General features: G+C 46.4%; 1 protein-coding gene across 1 annotated transcript in view; it reads right to left on the bottom strand.

Annotated features, from left to right (window-relative positions):
• The window catches only part of MYO7B (myosin VIIB), a 94,795-nt gene that overhangs the window by 53,278 nt on the left and 15,177 nt on the right, over positions 1–26,340 (bottom strand). The window contains exons 2-12 of the mRNA XM_065931974.1: positions 25,687–25,728; positions 19,285–19,398; positions 18,090–18,242; positions 17,180–17,364; positions 10,919–11,040; positions 9,793–9,935; positions 6,940–7,053; positions 5,320–5,473; positions 2,870–2,946; positions 1,324–1,443; positions 891–1,033 (exon numbers count right to left, since the gene is read on the bottom strand). Coding sequence (XP_065788046.1) covers positions 891–1,033; positions 1,324–1,443; positions 2,870–2,946; positions 5,320–5,473; positions 6,940–7,053; positions 9,793–9,935; positions 10,919–11,040; positions 17,180–17,364; positions 18,090–18,242; positions 19,285–19,398; positions 25,687–25,704 — 1,343 coding nt within the window. The 5' untranslated portion in view covers positions 25,705–25,728. The remainder of the gene's footprint in view (positions 1–890; positions 1,034–1,323; positions 1,444–2,869; positions 2,947–5,319; positions 5,474–6,939; positions 7,054–9,792; positions 9,936–10,918; positions 11,041–17,179; positions 17,365–18,089; positions 18,243–19,284; positions 19,399–25,686; positions 25,729–26,340) is intronic.

Raw genomic sequence — 26,340 nt, 5'->3', positions numbered from 1 at the left:
AGCCATCAAGGAATTTGGATTTTGAGCTGCCTGTTCTCCTGCAATAAGTGCTACGCTTTACTTCACCACAACCTGGTATCAGTAGACTGGCTTTGTTGTGCTTTGGGTGAGCAGACCTGAATTCCATTTGGTAGTAGGGCTAGACTCAGGCTCTGTCTCACCCAGGGCTTTAAATAAACCAGGGTCACGTTGGTAAGCGAGGTTGCACATGTAGGATACTTCTTGCTTGCTTGTCCCCCGTCCTTTTTCCTCATCTGGCCCTTTGATGATACTTCCCCTGTCCTCATCTAGCTCCAGGGCCTGACTCCCCTTGCTGCCTCTGTCTACTTCCACCCCAGTCTTCATCGCAGTCTTAGCTGGGAATTACTTTTCTGACCTGCTTCATTTCTCCAGCTCTTCAGCCTCCAGGCTGGGACACTGGGTCAGAAGTGTCCTGCCTCACCTTACCCTTGTTAGACTGAAAAATTGGGGATGGGCCACAAAGCCCCTGCCTTCCCCATCACCTACTATGATAGCCCACCTAAGGATGCAGTCACATTAGTGTTATTGATTTCCACTTTCACCTTAACCACATGTGATAATTCATTCTAGTTTGTGAGAAGAGTGGATAACTTGAGACGGGTGATGAATGCTGGAGTATCAGCCTGACTCTCATGATGCTGTTAGCTATATGGCCTTTCCTAGACAGCTCGTGGATGCCAGGGGATGTGCGTGAACTGCCCCACTGAGGAAGGACACAGTCTTGCTGAGGCATTCACCCTGGTGTCTGTGAGCAGAGTTGAGGCCCTGCTCCCAGCCAGTCTGGAGAGGAATGGCTGCCCTCCAGTTGGCTCAGGGAGGACTTAGCTCATCTCTCATTTTTCTGAAAGCAGGTGCAGGGACCTCCATACCTATTTTTCTGGAAGTTTTCAAAACCAAATATGTCCAGGAGGCCGATTGTCCTTTGCACATTTTGGGGGTCCTGGGTAGGTGGGGTGAAAATTGCAGCATTGATCTTCTTGACAATCCACAGGAAGAGATGCCCATAGATGCCCTGTAGAGACATGGGGTAGAACCCACAGGCTTTGATTCATGAGAGGAAGGTTGCTGCTTTCTCCAAGTTTATCTGGGAAGGCCACAAGCACTGGACCTACTGAGGGAGATCACTCTTACTTTAAGGCAAGAAACCACCCTGGAGAATCTGGGCAGCCCATGGTCACCAGACAGGGGACTGGCAGAGTCAGGACTTGCCCAGCTCTCTGCCCTTTCCTGCTGTCCTCTCACCAGGCAAGGAGCTACACTCAATACATAGACATGTAGGCCCCTTCTCCCACAACTCTGCACCTTGACAAAGGCGTCCCTCCGGTCTGCAGCCTGAGTGATGTTCAGGGGTCTGGTGACAAACTCCCCGCGGATGGTGATGGAGTGCTTGATCAGACAGTCTCGGAGGGCCTGGTCCTTCACCTAGAAGGCAGGTAGGGGCTGGCATCACAGCTGATAGAGAGGGCCTGGTGCCAACATGCTCTCTCATGACCAAACATCCCATGCCCAAAGCCTGAGGATGGGAGATGCCTGTGACTAGGACCAGAGTCAGGATGCTGGGCAGGACTGATCCAGGGTCAGTCTGAGCACTGGGATATCAGTGTCAGGGAAGGATGCACCAGCTGGATGGGCCCTGAGGATGCTGGCTGCTGGGTTGACCAGTCTTGTGCTGGCCTGCTTGTACTGGGCCCACCATTGGGTGGACCCTGGAAAACAGTGGGCGTGGAGGGTTCTGAGGCCTGGCCACTGACATCTGAATACACCTCAACCAAAGTCACTCCTGCCTGGAGTCTGGAGGCCCAAATGAACAAGAGGAGTCTGGATGAAGTCCCTCCCACATACAGAGAAGACTTGGCTGGCAAACCCCCAAGGTTTCTAAGAACCCTGCAACCACATGAAAAACATTAGCAGCAAAATGTACCTACCTATTGCGATGGCTTTTTTCCCCTTCTGATTCTATTAATTTCCCACTGAATCTGTTAGTAGGGTGTGATTACAAAGCCCCATCACTTGTCCTCCAAGTCAAGGCTCTATTTGATCTCTTTAATAATGTGCAGAGGAAACTTCCTGGTGGTCCAGCAGTTAAGACTCTGTGCTTGCAATGCAAGGGACACAGGTTCCATCCCTCACTGGAGAACTAAGATCCCACATGCTGTGTGAGAGTGAAAGTGTCAGTCACTCAGTCATCTAACTCTTTGAAACCCCATGGACTATAACCCACCAGGCTCTTCTGCCCATGGAATTCTCTAGGCAAGAATACTGGAGTAGGTTGCCATTTCCATCTCCAGGGGATCTTCCTGACCCGGGGATGGAACCTGAGCTTCCTGCATTGCAAGTTATATAGAAAGTACAAGTATCAGCGGTCACAGCCTAAATGCCTACAGGGCCAGCAGTGTGGCAAAGCCAAAAAATAACAACAGCAAAAATACCACACAGGGTGAGTGGTCTGAGTACATTCCATCAGCCCAGAAGAGCACAACTCATGGAGAAGCCCTGGGGACCAGGATATGAGGCAAGGATGTCTTGCTGTAAAGGCCTCAGATTGGTTGAGTGGGGACAACCTGGGGAATGGGTGGGGTAGAAAGTTGAGTAGAAGAGCAAGAAGGTCGGGGAAAGGGCAAGAAACACATGTTCAAGCCAAACTGAACATTTCCTGGACTTCGTTAATGATTATCTCCGTGGACCTAATTCCCACCCCTAGGGCCTGCAGTGCTCCACAGGGAAGTTGGAGGGGAGAGGGTGAGTGAGAGCCTGGGAGGCAGGAACTGGAGACTGGGAAGGGCTCTCAGCCCAGGCCCTGGGGCTGCTCACAAAAAAAGGAGGCTGGTGGACAGGAGAGCAGAGTTACCTCCAGTAACTTCATCACAGTGGAAAAGGCAGGGGTCTCCATCACGTCAGAGGAGTCCAGGTTCTCAAAGATCGCAGCTGCAGAGAGAAGCAACGACCCTGAGAGGCAAAGTGGCCTGAAGGGATGGGACAGAGGCCCCAGGGAGGCTGTCCCAGATGCATGCCTCAGAGACAACCATTCCTGGGTGAGGGGCACTGCCTCTCCCAGGCCCCCTCTGAGAGTCGTGACCTCTCTGGGGACTATCAACATTTTGATTCTAACCACTGTTCATAGGGTATGTCCCCCTCTGCCCAGATTGAGATCCTGACTCAAAGGGGAGTTTGAAGCTGTTGGAGGGAGAAGTCTGGTGCTGGTGGGGCGGCTGGGGTCTATCAAGGGAGAGGATGACCCATTGGTCTCATTCCATCCACCCTGCTGTCCTTAGAAACCTAGGTGTGTTCATTCATTCAGCAAAGGATGAAGCAGGGCCCAGCTCAGCAGGTATCCTGACCCACCTACTGGTTCAATCCTTCCCCTTTGAGTCCCTCCCTTTAGGGCCACTGAGCTGCAGGGAGGAAAGAAAGCTGTTTCTGTCTTTTTTTTTTTTTTTTCTTCTTTAGACTTAAAAATTGTAAACTAAAGCGTATGGATAAGAAATGCATAAAACCCAAAGGTATGTTCTAACGGATAATTATTATGTCAGCATTTTGAAGCAACCACTTAAGCCAAACCCAGAGCTTCACAAACAGCTGGGACCTTTCCTGCTCAGACCAGCTCCTCCACCGAAGGCAATATTTTCCTGACCACCACAGAAACCACTTCCTTGGTTTTTCTTGTCTTTTTACTACCTATATGTTGATCCCTGTTGCTGTTCAGTTGCTCAGTCAAGTCTGACTCTTTGTGACCCCATGGACTACAGCATGCCAGGCCTCCCTGTCCCTCACTGATTTAATCACTAAACTGCATTTAATTTTACCTGTTTACTTATGTGTTATCTAAATACCTGCCTTCCTCTGTAGCATTTAATTTAAAAAAATTTATTTATCTCTTTTTTGCTGTGCCGGGTCTTGGTTGCTGCACTGGCTTTTTCTCTAATTGCAGAGAGTGGAGGCCACTCTCCAGTTGCAGTGTGCGGGCTTCTGCTGCTGCTGTTCCTGGGCTTTAGGGCACAAGCTCTACAGTTGTAGCTTAGTTGCTCCACAGCACGTGGGATCTTCCCAGATCGGGGATTGAACATGAGTCTCCTGTTTTGGCAGGCAGATTCTTTACCACTGAGCCACCAGCGAAGCCCTGTAGCACTTAATTTTATCTGTGTCTAAATTTTGTGTGTGAGCTCTCTGCCTTCTTTTGCCTGGTTTCATTTCCTCAACACCACATTTGATAGTGTTCCATGTCCTGAAGCCCCCTGCTTATCAGCACCCACTTTTTGCCGGCAGAAGTGCCCGGTTTGGTCACCCGGCTACAGCTTGCTGGAGTAGATTTCCTTATATGATCCGAGATAGTGGTTCATGTTTTCTACATGAATACCCAATCGCTCTGGAACAGTTTATTGAAAAATCTGTCTTTTTTCCACTGCTGTGTGAGTTGGTGTCTTTCATTAGATCTAGAGCCAGCCATAATCCCTTCAAGTGTTGTTTAATTCCCAACCCTCTCTTTTCTTTTAGAACTCTAATTAAACATACTCTACATCTTCTCACTCTATCTTTGAGGTCTCCTACTCTGCCTTTTATATTTTCCATCTTTTAAAAAATATCTACTTATTTATTATTTGGCTGCGTTGGGTCTTTGTTATGGCATTCGTGTCCTTTAGTTGTGGCATGTGAACTCTTAGTTGCAGCATGTGAGATCTAGTTCTCTGACCCAGGATCGAACCTGGACACCCTGGATTGGTAACAGGGAGTCTTAGCCACTGGACCACTAGGGAAGTTCCTGTTTTCCATCTTTTTTGTCTTTCCACGCTGCACACACAGTTTCTCTTTCCCTTTAGAACTCTAATTAAATGTATACTATATCTTCTCACTGTATCTTCTAGGTCTCCTATTTTCCCTTTTATATTTTCCATCTTTTTGTCTTTCTGTGTTGCTGTTGCTTTCTTCCAGAGAGGATTGTCAGTAATTTCTGTCAGGCACTTGGGGCAGTAACAAAACAGGCCAGGGCACTTGAGTCTCCAGACCAACTGGACGCTTAGAAATGGCTGGCAGTTTCATGCACGGCTTTGTTTACCCTTTGGGCTTCCAGCCAAATGTTTGGGATGGTTGATCAATGTCTTCACCTTTGGAGGGCCCTAAGCTTTGGCATCTTCTGCCCTAACTCCACAAGACCTCTAAAATTACAGCTAAAATTCCTAATGTACTTTTCCAACACATTTTGACTCTGATGGGCCCTTTGGATGAGAACCCACAGGGATTTCTTCCTCCTCTAGTCTCCATTCTTCCTCCTCAGGGGTGTACTTTGGATGGAAACAGCATTACCCATGAACTTCACATTGCCCAGGTGGAGAATAGTGGCCAGCAGCTTGCTGAGGTCCCAGTTTTCAGAGTCAGAGAACATGAGGATCTTCATGGCCGAGCGGACATGGGCATAGTCCTTGGCATCATTGCGCCCCTCACAGGAAGTACAGTTCCCCTGAAAGATTGAACACATCAGCTTTTGGGGGCCTTCTCCATTGTAGGGCCAGCAAGGCAGGGATGTATCAGGGACTCAGCCAAAGGCCCCTGGTAAGTGATACTTCGTTGGCTCTGGGTGGGTCCCACGGGACCACCTGGAGGACCAAGCTCATAAAATACACAAAGGCATTTCCAAAGGCAGAATTATGGTGATACAGACCCAGAACTCTATGGCAGCTTGATAGCTGTGTGCCCATAGCTAAGTCATTCAGTTTCTCTGAGTCTCTTATTTGTCAACCAGCCATGGTAATGCCTGTCTCAGTCTCTTGGGGGAATATCATGGGTTAATTCTTTTAACAAACACTTTCTAAGGCTCACTGTGTGTACCTACTGGGGTACTCACTGGGAATTCATTAATGGAGAGAGCTGGCCCTGCTCTGCATGCTGCTGCATCCAGGAGAAGAGACAGAAAGATTATGTCATAGGCTTTTGCAGATGCTGAGACAAAAGGGGGCTTGGCCAGCCCTCCTGGGAACTGGGGAAAGGCTTCCCGGAGGAGGCACCTGAGCTGGTTCCACAGGTTGAGCTTTATAGCAGCACAGGGAGGGTTTGGCAGATAACAGCTTGAGCTAGGCTGTGAGATGGGAGGCAAGAAGGTTGCAAAGAGGCTGGGCTCATGTGGAGGAGGAGAGGCTGGCAGACGGTGGGATCTGGAGGGACTTGGAAACCTTGCCAAAGAGCCACAAGGAACTTGCAAAGAGCTGTGATCAGGAATACGGTCTGTCAGGCACCCTGTATGGGAGATCTGTGGGGTGGATGATAGATTGGGGGTCAAGTCTGCGGAGAAGGGGCACCCAGTAGGAAAGTAGCACCATGGTCTAGGCAAGAGATGATGAAGGCCTCAGGCAGAGACAGGGGAGACAGGGGTTAGGCAGGAGAGAGCGTCAAGAGCTGGATCTCATTCATTCTCTTGTCAACAACACAAGCCCCACTTGTGAGACTGATTGTCTGGCAATGCTCCGGGCGTGGGGACACAACTCTGCTCAAGTTCTCGGGGCAACTAGGAGGACGGTGACTGGGATGGAATGAGGGGGGTGCTACGGGGTGGCCAGGAGCCCTCTGTCCATTAGGACCAAAGGAAGGTGAGGCTTGTGCGGCAGGACTATAGGCTCTGTGGAAAACAAGGAAGCACAAGGACAAGGGTAGGACCCTGATGGTCAAGAGTAATCCTCTGATGGCTGTAAAGTGGATGCCAAACACAGAAGGGTGGAGTGGAGAAGGGGAAAAGGGAGCCCCCAGTCCCCGCCCAGGGGCCTACCCAGAGTCTGGGCTTTTATGAGGCTGTAAACCAACGTCGAGCAAGAACTGGCCCTTCTCACTCCTTCCTCATTGTAAGAGGCAGGGCAGGGAGAGGTGGGAAGGGGAGGCGGGGTGGGGCAGGAAGGGAGAGGGGAGGAGGGCCAGGGAGGGGGCAGACAGCCTCACCATGGTGAGGTAGTGGTACTCCGAGGGCGTCCCCAGGCACAGCAGCTTCTTCTCCTCGGCGCTCATCCCCATGAGCAGGCAGTAGAAGATGTGGTAGTTCCGCTCCTCCGGGGCCTGGCAGGGAGGGAGTTCCAGGAGCTTGTAAGCAGCTTCCCTGAGGCTGTGGGTCCTCGGAACTGTCTCCCGGCCCCAGCCCTGTCCCAGTTTCCTTCCTCCCCAGCCAGCAGGGCTCTGGCATTGACCCAAGGGATGAGCATGCCTGGTCACTGTCCTCATCTGAGGCCAGAATGTCACTCCTTGGCACTTTCCTGTAGCCTGACTGCCCCCCACAGTCCAGAGTCACAGGCAAAGCAAGGTGTCAGGATTCAGATCCAGGCTCTCTGACTCAGAAAATCCGACTCTACAGTCTAGGTAAAGCCTTCACTGGTGACTCAGTGGCAAAGAATCTATCTGCTAATGCAAGAGATGTGGGAGACACAGGTTTGATCCTCCAGGAAGAACCCCCGGAGAAGGAAATGGCAACCCACTCAGTATTCTTGCCGGGGAAATCCCATGGACAGAGGAGTCTAGTGGGGTCTCGAAAGAGTCAGACATGACTTAGCGACTGAGCAACAACAACGACGAAGCCTTCCTATCACTTGGTGACCCCCAGGGACCTGACTTCCACAGGTGTACCTAGCTGGGTCTTCTGCATTTTTAAACATTATTTATGAGCACATCTCTGTTGTGAAATTCAGGCAATTCCAAGTATAAAATGTTAAAGGGGGAGTTTCTCTTCCCCCACCTTCCCACTCCTCAGACGACCTCCTCTTCTCCCTCAGAACCATTGGATGTCCTTTCTACACATCACTAGTACATTTACTGAGAGTGCGTGCATGCATGCTCCATTGCTTCAGTCATGTCCGCCTCTGCGATCCCACTTACACGCCAAAAAAATTTTTTTGACATGGACCATTCTAAAAGTATTGAATTTATTACGATATTGCTTCTGTTATACGTTTTCTGGCCCCGAGGCATGTGAGATCTTAGCTCTCTGACCAGGGATCAAACATGCATGCCCTATATTGGAAGATGAAGTCCCAACCTTCGGACCACAAGGGAAGTTCCCCACCCCGCAAAATTTTTAATCTTATCACGGACAGGACTTGTCTCTGATCTGCTTTAGAAGTCTCCTGTTCATTCTGGGATGTCTCTATGAGGGCCAAATTCTGTGAATTCACCAACCACTATGTGAAGAACTATAAACTTCTGGAGAGAGCAAACTTTGGAGTCTGAGAGATTCTATCTTCTACTAGTTCTGGAACCTAGATAAGTTACCCTGGACTCGGTTTCCTCATCTATACAATGGGGACAAAGAGACCTGTCTCTCTTGTTGTTGTGAAGATCTAATGAGATAACACAGTGGAAACACCTGGCAGCAGGTAGGGGTCACTGAAGGTGAGCTTCCTCCTTCAGCTCGCCACAGTGTCCAGGTGTCTGCCTGTTCTCATACACATCTCCAGCCCCTTCAGTGGCATGTCCCCATTCTGAAACTTCATGTGTGTGTGTGCATGCATGCTTATGCACACTCACACGTGTTAGGGGTTATACCATTACATGAGCGGAGTATCCTACCCCCAACAAAGCTGTGTTAACTCTGCTGATGTGGCTGTCATACTTTGGGGTCTTTGTCAGCTACAACTGTCTACTTGATCTGTGGGGCACGGTGCAAAATGAAAACATGGAGAATCTCTCTAAAAGTTATTATGAATTTCAAAGCCAGGACATGGAAGCAACCTAGATGCCCATCAGCAGATGAGTGGATAAGGAAGCTGTGGTACATATACACCATGGAATATTACTCAGCCATTAAAAAGAATTCATTTGAATCAGTTCTAATGAGATGGACGAAACTGGAGCCCATTATACAGAGTGAAGTAAGCCAGAAAGATAAAGAACATTACAGCATACTAACACATATATATGGAATTTAGAAAGATGGTAACAATAACCCTATATGCAAAAAAGAAAAAGAGACTCAGAAGTACAGAACAGACTTTTGAACTCTGTGGGAGAAGGTAAGGGTGGGATGTTTTGAAAGAACAGCATGTATATTATCTATGGTGAAACAGATCACCAGCCCAGGTGGGATGCATGAGACAAGTGCTCAAGCCTGGTGCACTGGGAGGACCCAGAGGAGTCGGGTAGAGAGGGAGGTGGGAGGGGGGATCGGGATGGGGAATACGCGTAACTCTATGGCTGATTCTTGTCAATGTATGACAAAACCCACTAAAATGTTGTGAAGTAATTAGCCTCCAACTAATAAAAAAAAAATTAAATTAAAAAAAAAAGTTATTAAGAATTTCAAGATGGTGACAACAGAGCATTAAACCAAATGTGGGTCCTTGTGAGTATGAGGCCCCATGCGACAAAACAAACCATATGCCACCTCATTTCCTGGCCAGGTGGTCTTTTGGACAGTGTCATCTAGGTCCTTCTGACAGGGCCCCCAATACATCTGAAGATATACCCACCTCCAGTTGAGGACTTACCTGGCCTCAAAATTAACTCTAATAGAGGTGAGGAGTAGTAAACACCAAATAATGAAGACAATTATATAGATGGAAAATTCAAAACAGAAAATCCTATCATTTCCTTGAATATTGGGGAAGAACCATCATTATCCAATTTTAGGGGTCCCTGGCCCATCTCAGGCCAGGGTTCAATGGCAGTGAGATAAGGCCTGTGGGGTTCCCAGGAGGAGGGAGAGAGGTATGAGAGTGATGGAAAGGAACTCTCTTGGAAGCCTCCCGGATTCCCATCCTAGAGCAAGGGGAGGTTCCCCAGGGCCAGGGTAGTAGGCAGAGGCCTTACCTGCCGGCAGACCCGGGATTTTTCCAGGAGAAACTGCTCGATGCGTGCCCCCTCGATCACCCCACTGGAGTTGAAGTAGATGTCAATGTACTTCCCGAAGCGGCTTGAGTTGTCATTTCGGATTGTCTTGGCATTTCCAAAGGCTAAGGGCCAGAGGATGATGCCCACGATGGGAGCAGAGGATAGAAATTTTATTTTTAGTGAGATCTTCTGGGAAGGTTTCTCAGAGAGGGTAGCTAAGTCCAGAACTGAAGGATGGGTAGGCTTACACCAGACAGTGGTGCCTGTCAAGAGTTTGCTAAGAGGAAGTCAAAGTGCAGTTAAAGGTTAGGAGGTGAGATAGCATGAAGTGTGCTTTCAGGAAGGGAAATTCGGCTGGACCATAGGATACAGGAGAAAAGCAGAGGAAGATGGATGGAACCATTCCCAGGTGGGGCCAAGTAGCAAAGAACCTTGAACGTGAAGCTAAGAAGTTCAGAATTAGTCCCACGGGCAATGAGGGAAGCAGGGAGGGAGGGAGTTTGGGTGCATTTGAGAAATATTGCTCAGGCTGGGGCAGAGACTAGGCTAGAGAGGGCAGGCTTGCAAGGAGAGTGACAAGAGCTGGCACAAGCCAGGGTGTGGATAAGGAAGTTAGACCAGATGGCATTTGGGTTGCAATATGATCTGAAGTGCGTTCCATAGAGCTGTTTGATGATGTGACTGCATAAAGAAAGATCTTTTTGCGCACACATCCTCACTTGTACAGGTAAATGAAAAAAATAGAGGGTCTGGCTACTTTTATTAGCATAATACATTTGGGATCCTTCTGTGTATCAATAATCCATTCCCAGAATTTCCCAAGTTGATTTTATTTTGGATTCTTTTTTGAAAGGAATGCTTAAGATCCTGTGTGTGGAAAACACACCTGTGAAAGCTAATAAGGCCATCAGTCTTTCTTTTCTGTGCTTCATGGGAGCCGCGACACTACCATCCACCCCATCCTTGTCTTTTGTGTCCTGGGGAATCCTGAGAAGTTGCTGAAAGTTTATGGCTTACCCTGTCCTTCCCCACAAGCACCAGCTGGCAGGAAGGTACCAGCCTGCACAGCCTGGGACGGAGGCTGGTATGGTGGGTGACTGCTTACCTTCCAGGATGGGGTTGGCTTCCAGGACCTGCTGCTCAATCCATGAATGCTGGCCACTGATGGTGGCCAGGAACTGCAGGATGAGCTTGGTGGCCTCTGTCTTCCCTGCCCCAGACTCGCCACTGCCAAGAGGCATACAGGTATGTCAGTCAGTGAAACAACTATTTTTCAACATCTCTTGACTCTCCTGCAAACCCACCACAGGTTCACTTTCTGGGCCAGTCTGAACAAGGTGTTCTCTCACTGTGCAGAAATCGCACTGCGTTCTCCCTGACATCCCCTGCTAACTTTCTGCTAGTTATTGGAGTGTTCATCTTTCCTCCTCTGCTCCACTGTACAGTCCTGCTGACATCTGGTTCATCTCAGGGTCACTGGCTCAGTATTTAGTCTCCGTAGATGAATAAACGAGACTGGGTGATGCCATGCCCTGATATAACATTGTCTCTGTGAGCAGCAAGGTCATGCTGGACAGAAGGGAAATAGCATCAGTCCTTTGGGAAAGCAATCTGGCATAGTTGCAAACCCCTTCAGAATTATCCTGCCTTTAGTCTAAAGAAAGAATCTTAAAATCAGAAAAAGCTGTCTCCCCAAATGCCTCCTGCTCTTTAAAGCATTATTTTTTTGTCATTGCAGTTGTGGAACATTGGAAGTAACATAAATGTGGAAAATTGTGGTCCATCTAGTCAGAGAATATTGTGCAGCTGCTTAATACAGGTCTGCACAGAGGAGTAACATGAGCAATGCTTACTAGTTAAGTGAAGTGCCAAATGTAGGTACTATTAAGTAAAATTTATCCACGAGAGTGGAGGAAGACTTTTCTTCCAGAAATGTCTAGCAATATTTTTTCTGAGAATATTTGTTTTTCTGAAAATTTTGGAAATTTTCATGGTGAATATATATTAATTTAATAATAGTGAAACATGAAAAACAGTTTTAAAAATTACTTATGTCAGTGGACTAGCCAAGATGGTGATGTGTAAAGACCCAGAGCTCACCTCCTCCCATGAGCACATCAAAGTTACAAATATTTACAGAGAAATTATTGATGACAAAAACTGGAAGACTAACAGAAAAGAAATGTTTAAATAATACATAAAGAAAGAACCATAGCACGGAACTGTACTCAACATTCTATGATAACCTATATGAGAAAAGAATCAGAGAAAGAATGGAGAATTACTTCACTGTATACCTGAAGCTAACACAACATTGTAAGTCAACTGTACTCCAAGAAATTTAAAAAACCAAAAACAACAACAAAAAAGCAAACAAAAGATGTTTACTTCATTGTCTCAGGACTAAATGTTACATGGCATTATGTTTAAAGGATAAAATATATTTAACTCACAGTTAAAATATATCAACTTAAACAAAGAAAAACAACAGCAAAAAAGAAGGAGTCACAAGGAGACAGTCGGAGGAGGGGCAGAGATGCAGTATAGTCGAGACACATACCCCTGGTAGGTGACCCACAAATGGGAGAAGTGTAACCACACAGGTTCTCCCCAAGGAGTGAGGAAGCTTTGAGGGTCGGTGGGGCCTACCTTCAGGACAACCAGAGGGCTGTGGGAAATGGAGACTCCACTTGTAAATGGTGCACATAAAATCTCACATGCTCCAGGACCCAGGGCAGAAGCAGTGATTTGAAAGGAGCCTGGGTCAGACCTGCCTGCTGGTCCTAGTGAGCATCCTGGAGACAGGAGGCAACTGCAGCTCGCCCTGGGACACAGACACTGCGGGCAGCCTTCTTGTGGAGCTTGTTGACCACATGGACACTGGTGCTCCAAAGTGCCAGGGTGGAATCCTCCCTCTAGCTTATTCAGCCTGGATTCAGCCCTGCCCACCAGCCTGTTGGTACCAGTGCTGGGACACCACATGCCAAGCAATGAGCAGGGCCAGGACACAGCTCCACCCATAGCAGGCCTGCTGCCTTAAGACCCCAGAGCACACCGTTGGACAGGACCTGGCTCTGTCCACTAGAGGACCCAGAACAGAGCCTCACCCTCCAGTGAGCTGGCACTACCCTCAGAACCCCCTGGACTCCAGTCCCCATCCATAATCAGGCCAACACCAACCTTGAAAACCCCTGGGTCCTGCCTACCAGCAGGTTGACACCAGCTCTGAGAGAGCCTGGAAATCCAGTTCTAGCTACTGTGAGCCAGCACGAGCGCCAGGACACCCCAAGGCACAGCCCTACTCGTCAACAGGACAAAGCTAGATTTGGGACATGCCAGACCCTGCAGCTAGCCATGTCAGGAGCTGGCCCCGCCCGTCAGTGGGCCATCACTGGATCTGGGATTCCCAGGCCGGCAAGTACCCATTCAAGAACGCTGCCCTGCTCACCACTAGCCCCAGGATCCCTCAGGGTCCTGCAGCCTGCAGCCTTGTGACAAGGCCTCGCCAGCTGTCAGAAGCCTTCATATGAGGCAGGGCCTGGCAACCTACTAGACCGCCTTTGGTAGTCAGCCCACCACAGTGGATGACCCAGGTCCCTCACATAGGGGGCACCGCCAGAGCACAGAGCTCTGGTGGTCAGACTGTGCTGTCTCCTATAAGAGGCCACTTCTCCAAAGTCAGGAGTCATAACCAACCTAACAGATACACAGAAGTAAACACATCAAATGAGACAAAAGGAGGCAGCAGGAGAATGTGTCCCAAACAGAAGAACAAGAAAAAATTCCAGAGGAGCGAAGTAAAGTGGAGACAAATAATCTGCCTGAGACAGAGCTCAAGGTAATGACTGTAAAGATGCTCAAAGAACTCAGAAAAAATGCATGAACACAGTAAGAAGTTTAATAGAGAGTTAGAGTGTATAAAGAAGACCAAACAGATCTGAGGAATACAATAACCAAATTAAAAAATACAAGAGAAGGAAACAGCACTAGATCAGATGATATATAGAAATGGACCAGCAAGCTGAAACTGCAGTGAAATTCACTGATGCTCAACAGAAAAAAAGAATGAAAAGAAATGAAGACAGGTTAAGAGACTCCTGGAACAACATCAAGAATACTAATGTTCACTTTATAGGGGTCCCAAAAGGAGAAGAGGGAGAGAAAGTGGGCAGAGAACATATTTGAAGGCATAATAGCTAAAAGTTTTCCCAATCTCGGAAAGGAAATTGACATCCAAGTACAGAAACACAGAGAGTCCCAATCAAGATCAACCAATGAGGACCCAACCAAGACAAATTGTAGTTAAAGTAGCAAAAATTAAAGACAAGGAGAAAATATTAAAAGCAGCAAGAGAAAAACAGTGACGTACGAGGGAACTCTCAAAAGGCTATCAGCTGACTTTTCAGCAGAAAGTCTGCAGACCAGAAGGGAGTTGCACAATATATTTAAAGTAGTAGAAGGAAAAACATACAACACAAAATACTCTACCTAGCATTTATCATGTAAAGTACAACATGATAAATGTAATTAGCACATCACATATGAAAGTTGTTAAGAGAGAAAATCCTGAATTCTTATCACAAGGAAAAACATTTATTTTTGTTTCTTTAATTTTGTATCTGTAAGAGATGATGGATGTTCACTAAACTTCTTGTGATAATCATTCCATGATGTATGTCACTTCATTATGCTATACACCTTAAACTTAACTTATAATTAACTGTATGTCAAAACTTAACTTATAATTAACTGTATATCAATTATATCTCAATAAAACTGGAAGAAAAAAAGCATTAATATATGCCATAAAATAGTAATCAGAAAAAATAGCCAAAACACTATGCTCACACAGAGTTTGGGAAAAAAACAAATAACCAAAAAATAGAGAAAATATTGCTACAAAATATATCAAGGAAAAAAACATTAATAGAAAAAATAGGGCATTACATAATAAAAGAAACCATTCCCTGAATATCAATATCACAAATTTGTATTCACCTAATAACACAGCCTCCAAATACACAAAGCCAACTTTGTGGAAACTAATAGGAGGTTCTAAAACATTTTTTTTATCAGAAATCTAAAGCATATATAAAAAGCACTAATAAACTCAAACTAATAATTATTTATAGACTCATGAGCTAACAAAGAACATGTAAATGTCTTGAAGCTGACATAAAATAGTCACAGAGTTGACCAAGTAATAGGGTTGTAAAAGAAGTCAGTGTATTTCAGAGTAAATAACATATAGAACATATTAATCACAATGTGATTAAATTAGAAATTGAGTTAAAGGGTGGAAGTATTTTTATATTTAAAAATTACAGGCACTCTTCTAAAATATAATGAATTAAAGAGGAAACCAAAATAAAACTACATGCTTTAAACCTTAACAATAAAATAATTAATCAGTATAAAGATAAAAATTTCTCAGAGTGTTAAAATTGAAAAATACACTTATGTTTGGCACATAGCATACACTCAGGATTGCAGTAATTAACACTATTATTATTATAAAGGGAGAAATGCTTTTATGAACGTTTTTAAATTATAGAAAATGTCAGATATGTCAAATATCACAAATGAAGGCAGAATGCTGCAGTATGCTGCTAATAAAAGTATGGCCTAGATGCCAGCAGCGCCTGCTGCCTAATTGGAAATGCAAATGTCAAGGCTCCCTTACTCTACTCAGCCAGAATCTGCATTTTCACAAGATCCCCAGGGGACTCCTGCACTTTACAGTTTTCTTAATGAACCCCTAGAGTCCCATTCCCAGCTGCAACTCCTGACCAATCTTGATTCCCACCCTGCACAATTTTTTCCCCCACACTGTGCAGGATGGTAGTTCCTTGACCAGGAATCACACCTGCAGCCCCTGCATTGAGAGCACAAATTCTAAACCACAGGACTGCCAGGGACATCCCTCTTGTACTATACTGAAGCAAACTCCAGACAAACACGCTTTCATCTGAAAATATTAAGTTTTTAAGAAGTTTTGATACAAGTGTTCCTCTTCTCTGACACAAGTGAAGGTGTGACATAAAGGGTGACGCTTCACATGGCGCCCCTGCATGGGAAGATGACGCTGAGGGCAGAGGACTCGGGGGCCTCGCTCATGGCCCAGGTGCTCTGGGCTCTTCTGCGGCCCTGTGGTCCTGGGGGTGAAGCTTCCTGGCCAGGCCACCTCCCTGTCTCCTCTTACAGAGCTCTGGGTTTAAAGTTTCTGCTTTACAACTGTGTCACTAGGAGAGAATATCAACCTCTCTGGTGGGAGGTCTCCCCAACAGGAATACAGGAATAGGAGTATCTACTTCAGAGAGTTTCTGAGAACATGAAATAGGACAACCTACACTGTAGGAACTCGTCCTGATCTCTGTTCCAATGGCCCCTCCTCAGAGAGGCGAACCCAATCTGCCCTTCCACCTAAGGCAGTGACCCCATTACTCTCTTTCCTCTTTCCTTGCAGTGTTTTTCTTCAAAGTTCTTATTATCTGCCAAAACAATTTGTCTATTGCCTGTCTCCCCTTCTAGAATGTAAGCTCCACGAGGCAGTGATTTTTGTCCCTTTCCTTGGCCGCTGTCTAGCCATCTTAGGACAGAGAAGGACACACATTCGGAGCACACAGCAGAATCTTGACTGAATAAACAAATGAATGAGGAGATGACTTTACTAGAGCCCCAAGCAAGGAGCCCTGGAGCCACATTTCCTCACCCCTTCCTTTCCTGCTCAGCCTCTCTTCCATGAGGACCAGGAGGGCAGGAGGCAGAGAAGCCAGGCCAGGCAGTGAGTCTCTCTCTGAGTTAGGATCAGCATCTGGACTTGGAGAGGGACACATCCCTTCTGGGTCCAGCAGCCTGAGAGCCATCCTCTCTGAGATCTGCCTAAAGTTGTTTCATTTTTGTTTTTTATTTCTGGCAGCAGCATGTGAGGTCTTAGTTCCCCAACCAGCAGCTGGATCCAAGCCCCCTGCCTTAGAAGCAGGGGGTCTTAACCACTGGACCACCAGGGAAGTCCTCCTGAGGTTGTTTTTGAGGGATCTCACCTGTTTGATCCTTGCACCTGAAGTGCCTATCCTGGGTCCCATTTCTAAACCAACCCACCCCCACGTTTCTTCCTTGTCTCAGAAAACATTCACAGAAGGCTGGGGCTGTTCAGTCCCTGATGATAGGAGAAGAGTAGGCTCTGAAAGAAGGACACCTCGGAGGGACCTTTCAGGGTGGAGGGGCCACAGGTGCCAGACGCAGGGGGAGCTCATTGATTCAGGGCCTCTAAGTCACACGCTGGTCTGGAGAGGTTTGGGGAGAGGAGATGCTCCCTCCTTTACGAGACGCTCAGAAATGGTGGGTGGCCCACCCAGAACCTCACCTGATAATGCAACACTGGTCCCTCTTGTTCTTCTTCATGTTGAAGTAGCAGCTGTTGGCAACGGCAAAGATATGTGGCGGCAGCTCGCCCGCATGGTGCTTGTAGTACAGCTGCACCTGCTCCACGGTGTAGAGGGGCAGCACCTGGAACGGGTTCACCGACACCAGGATGGAGCCTGTGTACGTCTGGGGAAGGGAGGAGGTGGTTAGTGGCCCCTAATCTGAGGATCAGTGCCGACTTCGGATGCCACTCTGCAAGGGCGCCAGGTATGGCTGACTCTGGCAGGGAGGCGGGGACTGATTCTGGGCTGAGAGATGAGACTCTTGGCGGCTCAGATCCTTCACCTGGAAAGGATGCTCACCAAGAGCAAGAGCTCCTGGGTGAGGATGCCTTCACAAGAGCATTAAATGAAGTGGCTTCTGTTTAGCACTAACATTAACATTGTGGCTAATGTTTAGCGCTCTGTCTGGTATTTAGACCCTGATGCTGGGAAAGATTGAAGGCAGGAGGAGAAGGGGACGACAGAGGATGAGATGGTTGGATGGCATCACCGACTCAATGGACATGGGTTTGGGTGGACTCCGGGAGTTGGCGATAGACAGGGAGGCTTGGCGTGCTGCGGTTCATGGGGTCGCAAGGAACTGGACACGACTGAGTGACTGAACTGAACTGAACTGGTATTTAGAAGAGGCTCAATGAAACTAGACTGAATGTATGGAGCAAGTCTTCAGCTGCCTCCCACAGGGGCCTCAGTGAGGCTGGGCCACCATCGTAGCCCTCAGAGTCCTCCTGGACCTTAGTTCAGGGTCACTTGCTCGTGTGGAGCATGGGCATGGTTTGCTTCCCGAGCCAGGTCAGCATGTGTGGCCCAAGCATGCCGTGGGGGCACACAAGGCCAAGGGAGACTCACGTAGATCTTGTGCTGCTGGTAGCGGATCAGGAGGTTGTGCACCATGCCTGCCTCATTCAGGTCCCCCAGGCGGATCATGTCATCCACGCCCTGAGCTGAATTGGGGTGCATGGAGCTGAGGGTGCCAAGGTCCTCTGCTTGGATCCAGTGTTCCTGGAACAAAGGGCACAGGCTCTCCTGAGAGGGCCAAACTCTCCTCCATGTCCTCCATGGACCAGCTGACCTGGTGGCCCACACCTGACCAGGGTTGGTCTGTGGTGAAGGTCAAAGGATTGAGTCAAGCCAAGGCTGGAGTCAGCACGTGTCTAGGGCCAGGGGTCAGTGTGTACTGGGGCTAAGCATGAAGTTCAGACCAGGGTCAGAGGTGTGTGGAGCCAGGAGTTAGATATGGCTACAATTGGGATCGGGGCAGCTTGCAGCTGGGGTCTCACAGATGGCTGAAATAAAAGTGTGCAAGTGTTTTTTTTAATAAATGATGTTATGTCATTTTGCAAATAGGAGACATTATTGTTATTATTTGACTGGCTTCCATAAGATAGGACTCACAGGTCACACTGTAGAATTTTCTCCCTGGAGGCCAAGTCTCTATATGCTTCACTTTGCAGACCTTCAGCAAAGAGGGCTGTCCAGGGAGGACTTCAGTGACCAACTGGAGGCCCCAGTCTTCAAGTCCTTCCCCTCTGCCCCTCCCCTGCTCCTCCCCAGCCTGACAGGTGACTGAGTTGGTTCCCCAACAGGTCATCCTGAGCTTCCTACTCTCTTATCTGGGCTGCCTTGCTCATGTGAGATGGGTCTCCTTCCCCTCCTCATGTGCTGGGGGCCCCCCTCCAGGCATCTTTCTCATGCACCTCTCCCACCCTCGCTTCTCTTGTCCTTCCTGCTCACCTTGCATTACTTTGAAAACAAGCTTCCGGCCCTTCCCCCTCTCTGCCCCAGCCCTTTTCCCACTTCACTCTCTCCTGCTCCCCTAATTGTCTGATTTTTCCATCTTCCAACCTGGCCCCTGCTTCTTCCCCATAGAGACAGTTCCCTAGACAGACACACAGGCCTCCCCTGGTCTCTCCTGCCACGTGGTTCCCAGACTCGGGTTCTAGAATCCCGGGTGTTGGGGGCAGCACCAGAGAAGGGAGGGGCTCAGGGTTCTGGACAGGAGCTGAGAAGGCTGAGCCTCTGAGGACTGTGTGGCCATACTCACCTTGCCCTCGTCATCTTCAACCAAAACTTTGCCTGGCTTGGTCTCTTTGATGATGCCCCCGATTGCCACCCTGGTCTTGTCAGCAGAGGTGGGGTTCAGCCACACGTGGTCGCCCTGGAGGGCAGAGAGGTCAGATCCATGTTCCACCTTCCCCTTCCTGCTCAAGGCTTACCTCCCTGGGGGCTGTCCCTTCCAACCAAGAGATGCCAAGTGACTGGAATGTGCTCTCCCTCCCTTGTCCTCCCTGCTTCCCCTCCTCCTCCTCCTCCTCCTCCTCCTCATGATTTTTCTTCTTCCCTCTCTCCTACCCACCCCTCCCCAGGCCTTTCTAGTTCTTGTCAAGATGCTAATGGGTGATGGCAAGGGAAGCTTCGCTGGCCTGGTTTTTGCAGGGAAGTGTCCCCCATGAGGGGCAAAAAGAGAGTCTCTGCTGTTTGAATAGCCTTTTAGTACCCAAATCCAGTGGCTAGGGGAAAGCAAAGACTAAAATCTCACTAGGTTTCTTCCTGGCCTGCAACATGGCATTAACCCATATGAACCTCTTTCTGATCCAAGAAAGCTCACCCTACTCAAAGAGGAGTAATCCCAAAGGAAAAAGCACAGGTCTACACACAAAGACACTGAAATGTAAAAGGAGGAAAGGAGCAGGTGAATAACACTTACCAGGGGAAAACAAAATGCCACAGAACAGTGGAAAGTTGTAACCAAGTATTTCATCATGATTTCCAAAAATTTACTGAGCTCAGATATTAGATACTGAGACAACTAAAAAGGATGAGACATGAATTGGCAGAGCTCAAAAGAGAAATGGAGGAAAACAAGTAAACATGGGCCAGAAGTGAAAGCAAACTGGAAACAACAACAGGGAAATAAGCACTGCTAAAATCAGGGTAAAGATCACAGGTGACAGGAGAAAAAAGTGAGCAAAATGACAAAGAAATTAAAAAAATTAGGATTAGGCAGAAAAGCATAGATATTGAAGGCAGGTGAAAATACAAATAATTTAAGTGCACAAAGAAGAAAAACGGTGGGGGGGGTGGGGAGACAAAAAAATCACTTAAAGATATAATTCAAGACAACTTTCCAGAAATTAATGAAGGTTTGAATCTATGGGTTGAAGACACATGATAATTTCTTTGAAATGATGACAAAGGAAAATCAACTCTAGGACAGATACTGATCCTAGAGTTAATTTTTTGAGGGGTAGGCAGATAAAAAGACAAATTCTCTTATAAGGAAATAATTCAGGACAAATTCAAGTCATATATGAGGGCTGAACAACTCCTACAAAGGCCTCAGGAAAAGAGGAATGCAGCTCTTAGAATGGCCATTATAAAAAGAACAGAAAACAACAAATGCTCCTGAGGATGCAGAGAAACCGGATCCCTTGTATTGTGGGTGGAAATGTAAAATGGTGACACCACTGGGGAAAACAGTATGAAGGTTCCTCAATACACTAAAAATAGAATTATGATCCAGCAATTCCACTTCTGGGTAAATTTCCAAAGAAATTCAAAGCAGGATCTCAAAGACATATTTGCATTTCTATGTTAATTGCAGCATTATTCATAATAGCCAAGAGGTGAAAGCAACCCAAATGTCCATTGGCGGATGAACAAATAAAAATGTAAAATATACAGTCATCCTTCAGAATCCTCAGGGGATTGATTGCAGAAGCCCCTGCAGATACCAAATCCATAGATACTCAAATACCTTATGTGAAATGATATAGCACAGCAAATACTATACACTATGGAATATTAGTTCAGTTCAGCTCAGTTCAGTCACTTAGTCGTGTCCGACCCTTTGCGACCCCAAGCACCGCAGCACTCCAGGCCTCCCTGTGCATCACCGACTCCCGGAGTTTACCCAAACCCATGTCCATTGAGTCGGTGATGCCATCCAACCATCTCATCCTGTTGTCCCCTTCTCCTCCCGCCTTCAACCTGTCCCAGCATCAGGGTCTTTTCAAATGAGTCAACTCTTCACTTTGAGATTGCATGCAGCCTTAAAAAGGGAGGAAATTCTCTCATATGCTACAATGTGGATGGACCTCAAAGATATTATACCAAGCAAGAGAAGCCAGTCACAGAAGGACAAATCTGTGTGATTCCATTCAGAGAAAGTGTCTAAAGCAGTTAAAAATCACACAAACAGAGAGTAGAAAGGCAGTTGCAGGGGCTAGAGGAAAACAGATGGAAAATCATGTTTAATTAGTGAAGAGCTTCAAGTGCACAAGATGAAAATGTTCTCATATCTGTCACACAACACTGTGAATATATATAACAATATTGAACTGTATACTTAAAAATGGTTCAGATGGAAAATTGAATGTGATTTTTTTTTACCATAATTAAAAAAATAGAAAAAAGAATCCAATAATTTTTTTTACCCAGCCCAATTGTCATTTCCATATGAAGATATAAATATTTTTAAGATGAATATTTTCTCATAAGTCTTTTAGAAAAAATAATTAGGGGACAAATTTCAGTCAATAGTACCAAGAATGAATATAAGTCCACACCAACATACACAATCATGAAGTTTCAAAATATTTGGGATAAGGAAAAGATCACAAAAACTTTCATAGGGAAAAATTAAATTTCATACAAAAGCTCAAGAATTAGAAAGGTTTCCAACTTCTCCATAGCAACGCTGGAAATCGGAAGGAGTACATGTTTTCACAATTTTCAGGGAAAATTGTATCTAGTATGGAATCCTATGTACAGCTGATATTCAAATGTGAATAAACATAGTTTTAGACGTTCAAGTTGTTAAAAATATTTACTTCATATGCATCCTATCTCAGGAAGCTATTACAGGTTGTGCTTGATCAAAACAAGGGAGTAAACCAAGAAGGAAAAAAGCTTGGGTCCAAGAAAAGGGACTCAGGTAAAGGAGAGGTAAAAGACCTGTCCGGGGTGGTTGTGAAGGAGACTGATCCTGAGACGTGTGTCTCAGGAGTAGAAGAGACGACTTTAGCTATGGCGTCAGCAGCTCTGGGAGAAACCGTCTCCTGAGGATGGCAGTGACTGAACTCCCAGATGAATCACTTTACAAGGGTGTTGACATACCTGGGAGAAAGCTGGGCTGGGATAGGGTGAGGTGGCGGTTATGTTGTGATAAGTACATAGAAAACAAAGCAGATAGGGAACAAGATAATTACAGTCTAGCACTTAGAGTACATTTCAGGGCTCAACTGAGAGGAACATTTTCTTTTTTTAAAAAAAATTTTCTTTCATATTGGTGTATAGTTGATTAACAATGTTGTATTAGTTTCAGATGTATCACAAAGTGATTCAGCTATACCTATACATGTATTTATTCTTTTTCAAATTCCTTTCCCATTTAGATTGTTACATAATATTGAGCAGAATTTTCTGTACCATACATCAGGTCCTTGCTGGTTATCCACTTGAAATATATCAGAGTGTACATGCCAATCCCAAACTCCCTAACTATCCCTCTCCCACCCTTCCCCAGAGGATCATAAGCTGGGTTTGAGAGGAGCATAAAAGAAGTAAACCCTGTAAGCTGGGATTTGGCAATTTGGGGAGAAAGAGACACTGTGAGTGCTGTGGGCAAGGATAGGAGTGAGGAGCTAAGGCTTTTCTCACCCAGTAGGAAATCAGTAATAGATGATGCCTGGGATAAAAAACTCAAGTGGCCCTGTCCACATGGAGAGAGGCATCAAAGAATTAACTCCCAGAGAGTTGTGGTCATCTCTCTGGGAGAGGAAGTGGGAGACTGATTCTTTAAACTGTGTGCCTATAACAACTGTATAAAACTGAAATCTAAATGAAAAAGAACAGCAAAAACAGTTGCTACAGGATATAGAGGACCAGCCTGAACAACATACTGGCTTTGGTGAACTAACTGAATCACAACAGGAGCCTCAGAGACCTGGAGAAGTTTTCTTACAAGGATGAAATTTCAGTGTGAAAACTGCACTGCGCTGCTGCAACGGCTGCTGAAATCACCAAAGTGAGAAAATTATCAAAGACAGATGATGGGCATCTCATACAAGCTTGATACTAACCAGAGATGAAAAAGAGAGAGAGACCATTTCCAACTCATACTGAATTTTAAGATGTCAGCCCAACATGAGCCAGAAGAATAAACAAAAGAGCTGTAATGGGACTTTCATTCACTCAATTTGGCCAAAGCTCTACTAGGAAATAAATGAGAAACCAAGGAGCAGAGAGTAGAGCTTCTTTATGAACTCCACTGGAAGAAAAAGATGACTGCAGAAGCAACTGAATCAGGGAAAGAATGAGCAAGAAGAGGTAAAGAAAAAGCTATTAGCTACAGGAAAAAAAAGTAAAGTCTATATGGAGAATCAAGAAATAAAGGATGGGACTTCACTGGTGGCACAGTGATAAGAATCTGCCTGCCACTGCAACAGGGTTCAATCCTTGGCCTGGGAAGATTCCACATGCCTCAGGGCCACTAAGCCCCTGCAGCACAACTACTGAGCCCACACTCTAGAGTCCGCGTGCTGCAACCACTGAAGCCCCTGCCTAGAGCCTGTGCTCTGCACCAAGAGAAGCCACCACAATGGAAGCTCAAGCACCACAATGAAGAATAGCCTCTGCCCACCACAACTAGAGGGGAAAAAAGCCCGCACAAAGCAACGGAGACCCAGCGCAGCCAAAAATAAATAATATATAAATAAATGATTTTTTTTAAAAAAGAAATAGAGCATGAGGGACTTCCCTGGTCGTCCACTAGTTAAGACTCCAAGCTTCCAAAGGAGGGGGCCCAGGTTCCATTTCTGACCACGGAACTACATCCCACACACTGCAACTAAGAGTCTGCATGACACAAGTAAAGATCCCACATGATGCAACGAAGATCTTGTGTGCCTCAACTAAGACCCAGTGCAGTCAAATAAATAAATAACATTTTTAAAAAAGAAATAGAGAATGAGTTACAGAAAGCAGAGGGATCTAGGTCTTCACTGCTCTTTGTGATAAGAAATACCTGACAACTGACTTCTGCCCATGATGCAGAAGAGCTCCTGCCCTAGCCTGAGACAGAAATCACAATGAGGAATCTCAAAGACACAAAGAATCCACTTCCAAGAGACCTGATCCTCAGTCTTCCGAGATGGGCTGGCTATTTCAGCCATTGGCTGAAATGCGCACTATGCCTTGTCCCATGTGCCCACCCACCAGTCTTTTCTTCCCACAGGAGAAAAGATGGGTCTAGAAGTAGCTCTGGGCTGCCTTTATTTAGATAAATGGAGGAGTCAACAAATGAAAAATACTGTTGTCAAGATATTTTTTTCTAGGTTCTTTTATTTTTCACTTTGTTTTTAAAAAATTTACTGAAATACATTTGATTTACAATGGTATGTTAATTTCAGATGTGTAGCAAAGTGATTCAGTTATGTGTATACACACACACACACACACACACACACATTTATATTTGTGTACAGATGTGAGAACTGGACCATAAAGAAGGTAGAGCACCAAAGAACTGATGCTTTCAAACTGTGGTGCTGGAGAAGACTCTTGAGAGTCCCTTGGAGATCAAGAGCAAGGAGATCAAACTAGTCGGTCTTAAAGGAAATCAACCCTAAATACTCATTGGAAGGACAGATGCTGAAGCTGAAGCTTCAGTACTGTGGCCACCTGATGCAAACAGCTGACTCACTGGGAAAGACCTGATGCTGAGAAAGATTGAAGGCAGAAGAGGATGACAGAAGATGAGATGGTAGGATGGCATCACCGATTAAACGACCATGAACTTGGGCAAAGTCTAGGAGATGGTGAGGAGCAGGGAAGCCTGGCATGTTGCAGTCCATGGGGTCAAAAAGAGTTGGACCAACTTGGTGGCTGAACAACAATTCTTTTTTTACATTCTCTTCCATGATAAGTTATTACAAGATATTTAGTATCTTATCTTACTGTGCTATACAGTACAACCTTGTGGAACACCTATTTTAAATATAGTAGTGGGTTTTGTCAACACATTTTAAGCCCTGAGTATAAGTGAGGGATTACTGTCTGCACATGGCCATCCTGCCAGGGCCAAGTTTGGCCAAACTCATTTTCTTTAGGTAATACAGTCTGTCTGGTGGTTCAACTGGTAAAGAATCTGCCTGTAATTCGTGAGACCTGGGTTCAATCCCTGGGTTGGGAAGATCCCCTGGAGAAGGGAACAGTTACCCACTCCAGTGTTCTGGCCTGGAGACTTCCATGGACTGTACAGTCCTTGGGGTTGCAAAGAGTCAGACATGACTGAGCGACTTTGACTTTTCCCTCAAACTCCCTGTGTCTGGTATTTTCCTTCCAAGGTCACATTGCCTTACTTCTTCTTTCCTTGGGAGTGGTTTGAGTCAGCGTTTGGCAACTCCCATGAACAACCCCTTGATGGAAGAGATGCAATTCTTACCAGTCTCAACCCTGACATCCTGAGGCAGCCGCTCCCAACAGCCTGTGTGCAGAGAGAAAGCAAAATGTCAGTCTTCATGACCATGAGTTGGAGCCCTGGTGGGTAGGTGTCACAAGTGCTTATCAGTGTAGCCCTGAGTGCCTGGCATGGGGCCAAGAAAGGACTCCTGAAAGAATGGATGGATGCGTCATAGTCCCATGGCCAGTGTTAGAGGAGACTTGCTCAGTTTCTTCAGTCCTATCTCATCTTTGGGAGGCGAGAATTCTACCACTGAACCACCAATGCCCCGCTTCCTATCTCATCTTTGAAGTGAAGTGAAAGTCACTCAGTCATGTCAGACTCTTTGTGACCCCATGGACTGTACAGTCCATGGAATTCTCCAGGCCGGAATACTGCAGCAGGTAGCCTTTCCTTTCTCCAGGGGATCTTTCCAACCCAGGGATGGAACCTAGGTGTCCCGCACCGTGGGCGGATTCTTTACCAGATGAGCCACGAGGGAAGCCCTATCTCATCTTTACTGAACATCTATTTAGCACTCCTCACTGGGCTCAACATAATGAGTGGGGTGGTTCTGAACATCCTCAGAACAGCATCTCTGCCACCCAGAAACTCAAACCGTGTCTGGTCAGACATCTGTGAACATCCGTCATTACC

The sequence above is a fragment of the Muntiacus reevesi genome, chromosome 3 (assembly GCF_963930625.1).
Source record: "Muntiacus reevesi chromosome 3, mMunRee1.1, whole genome shotgun sequence".
In the NCBI taxonomy this organism is placed as follows: Eukaryota; Metazoa; Chordata; class Mammalia; order Artiodactyla; family Cervidae; genus Muntiacus; species Muntiacus reevesi.
Note: the sequence above shows the minus strand (reverse complement) of the source record. Positions and strands in the feature narration are given on the sequence as shown.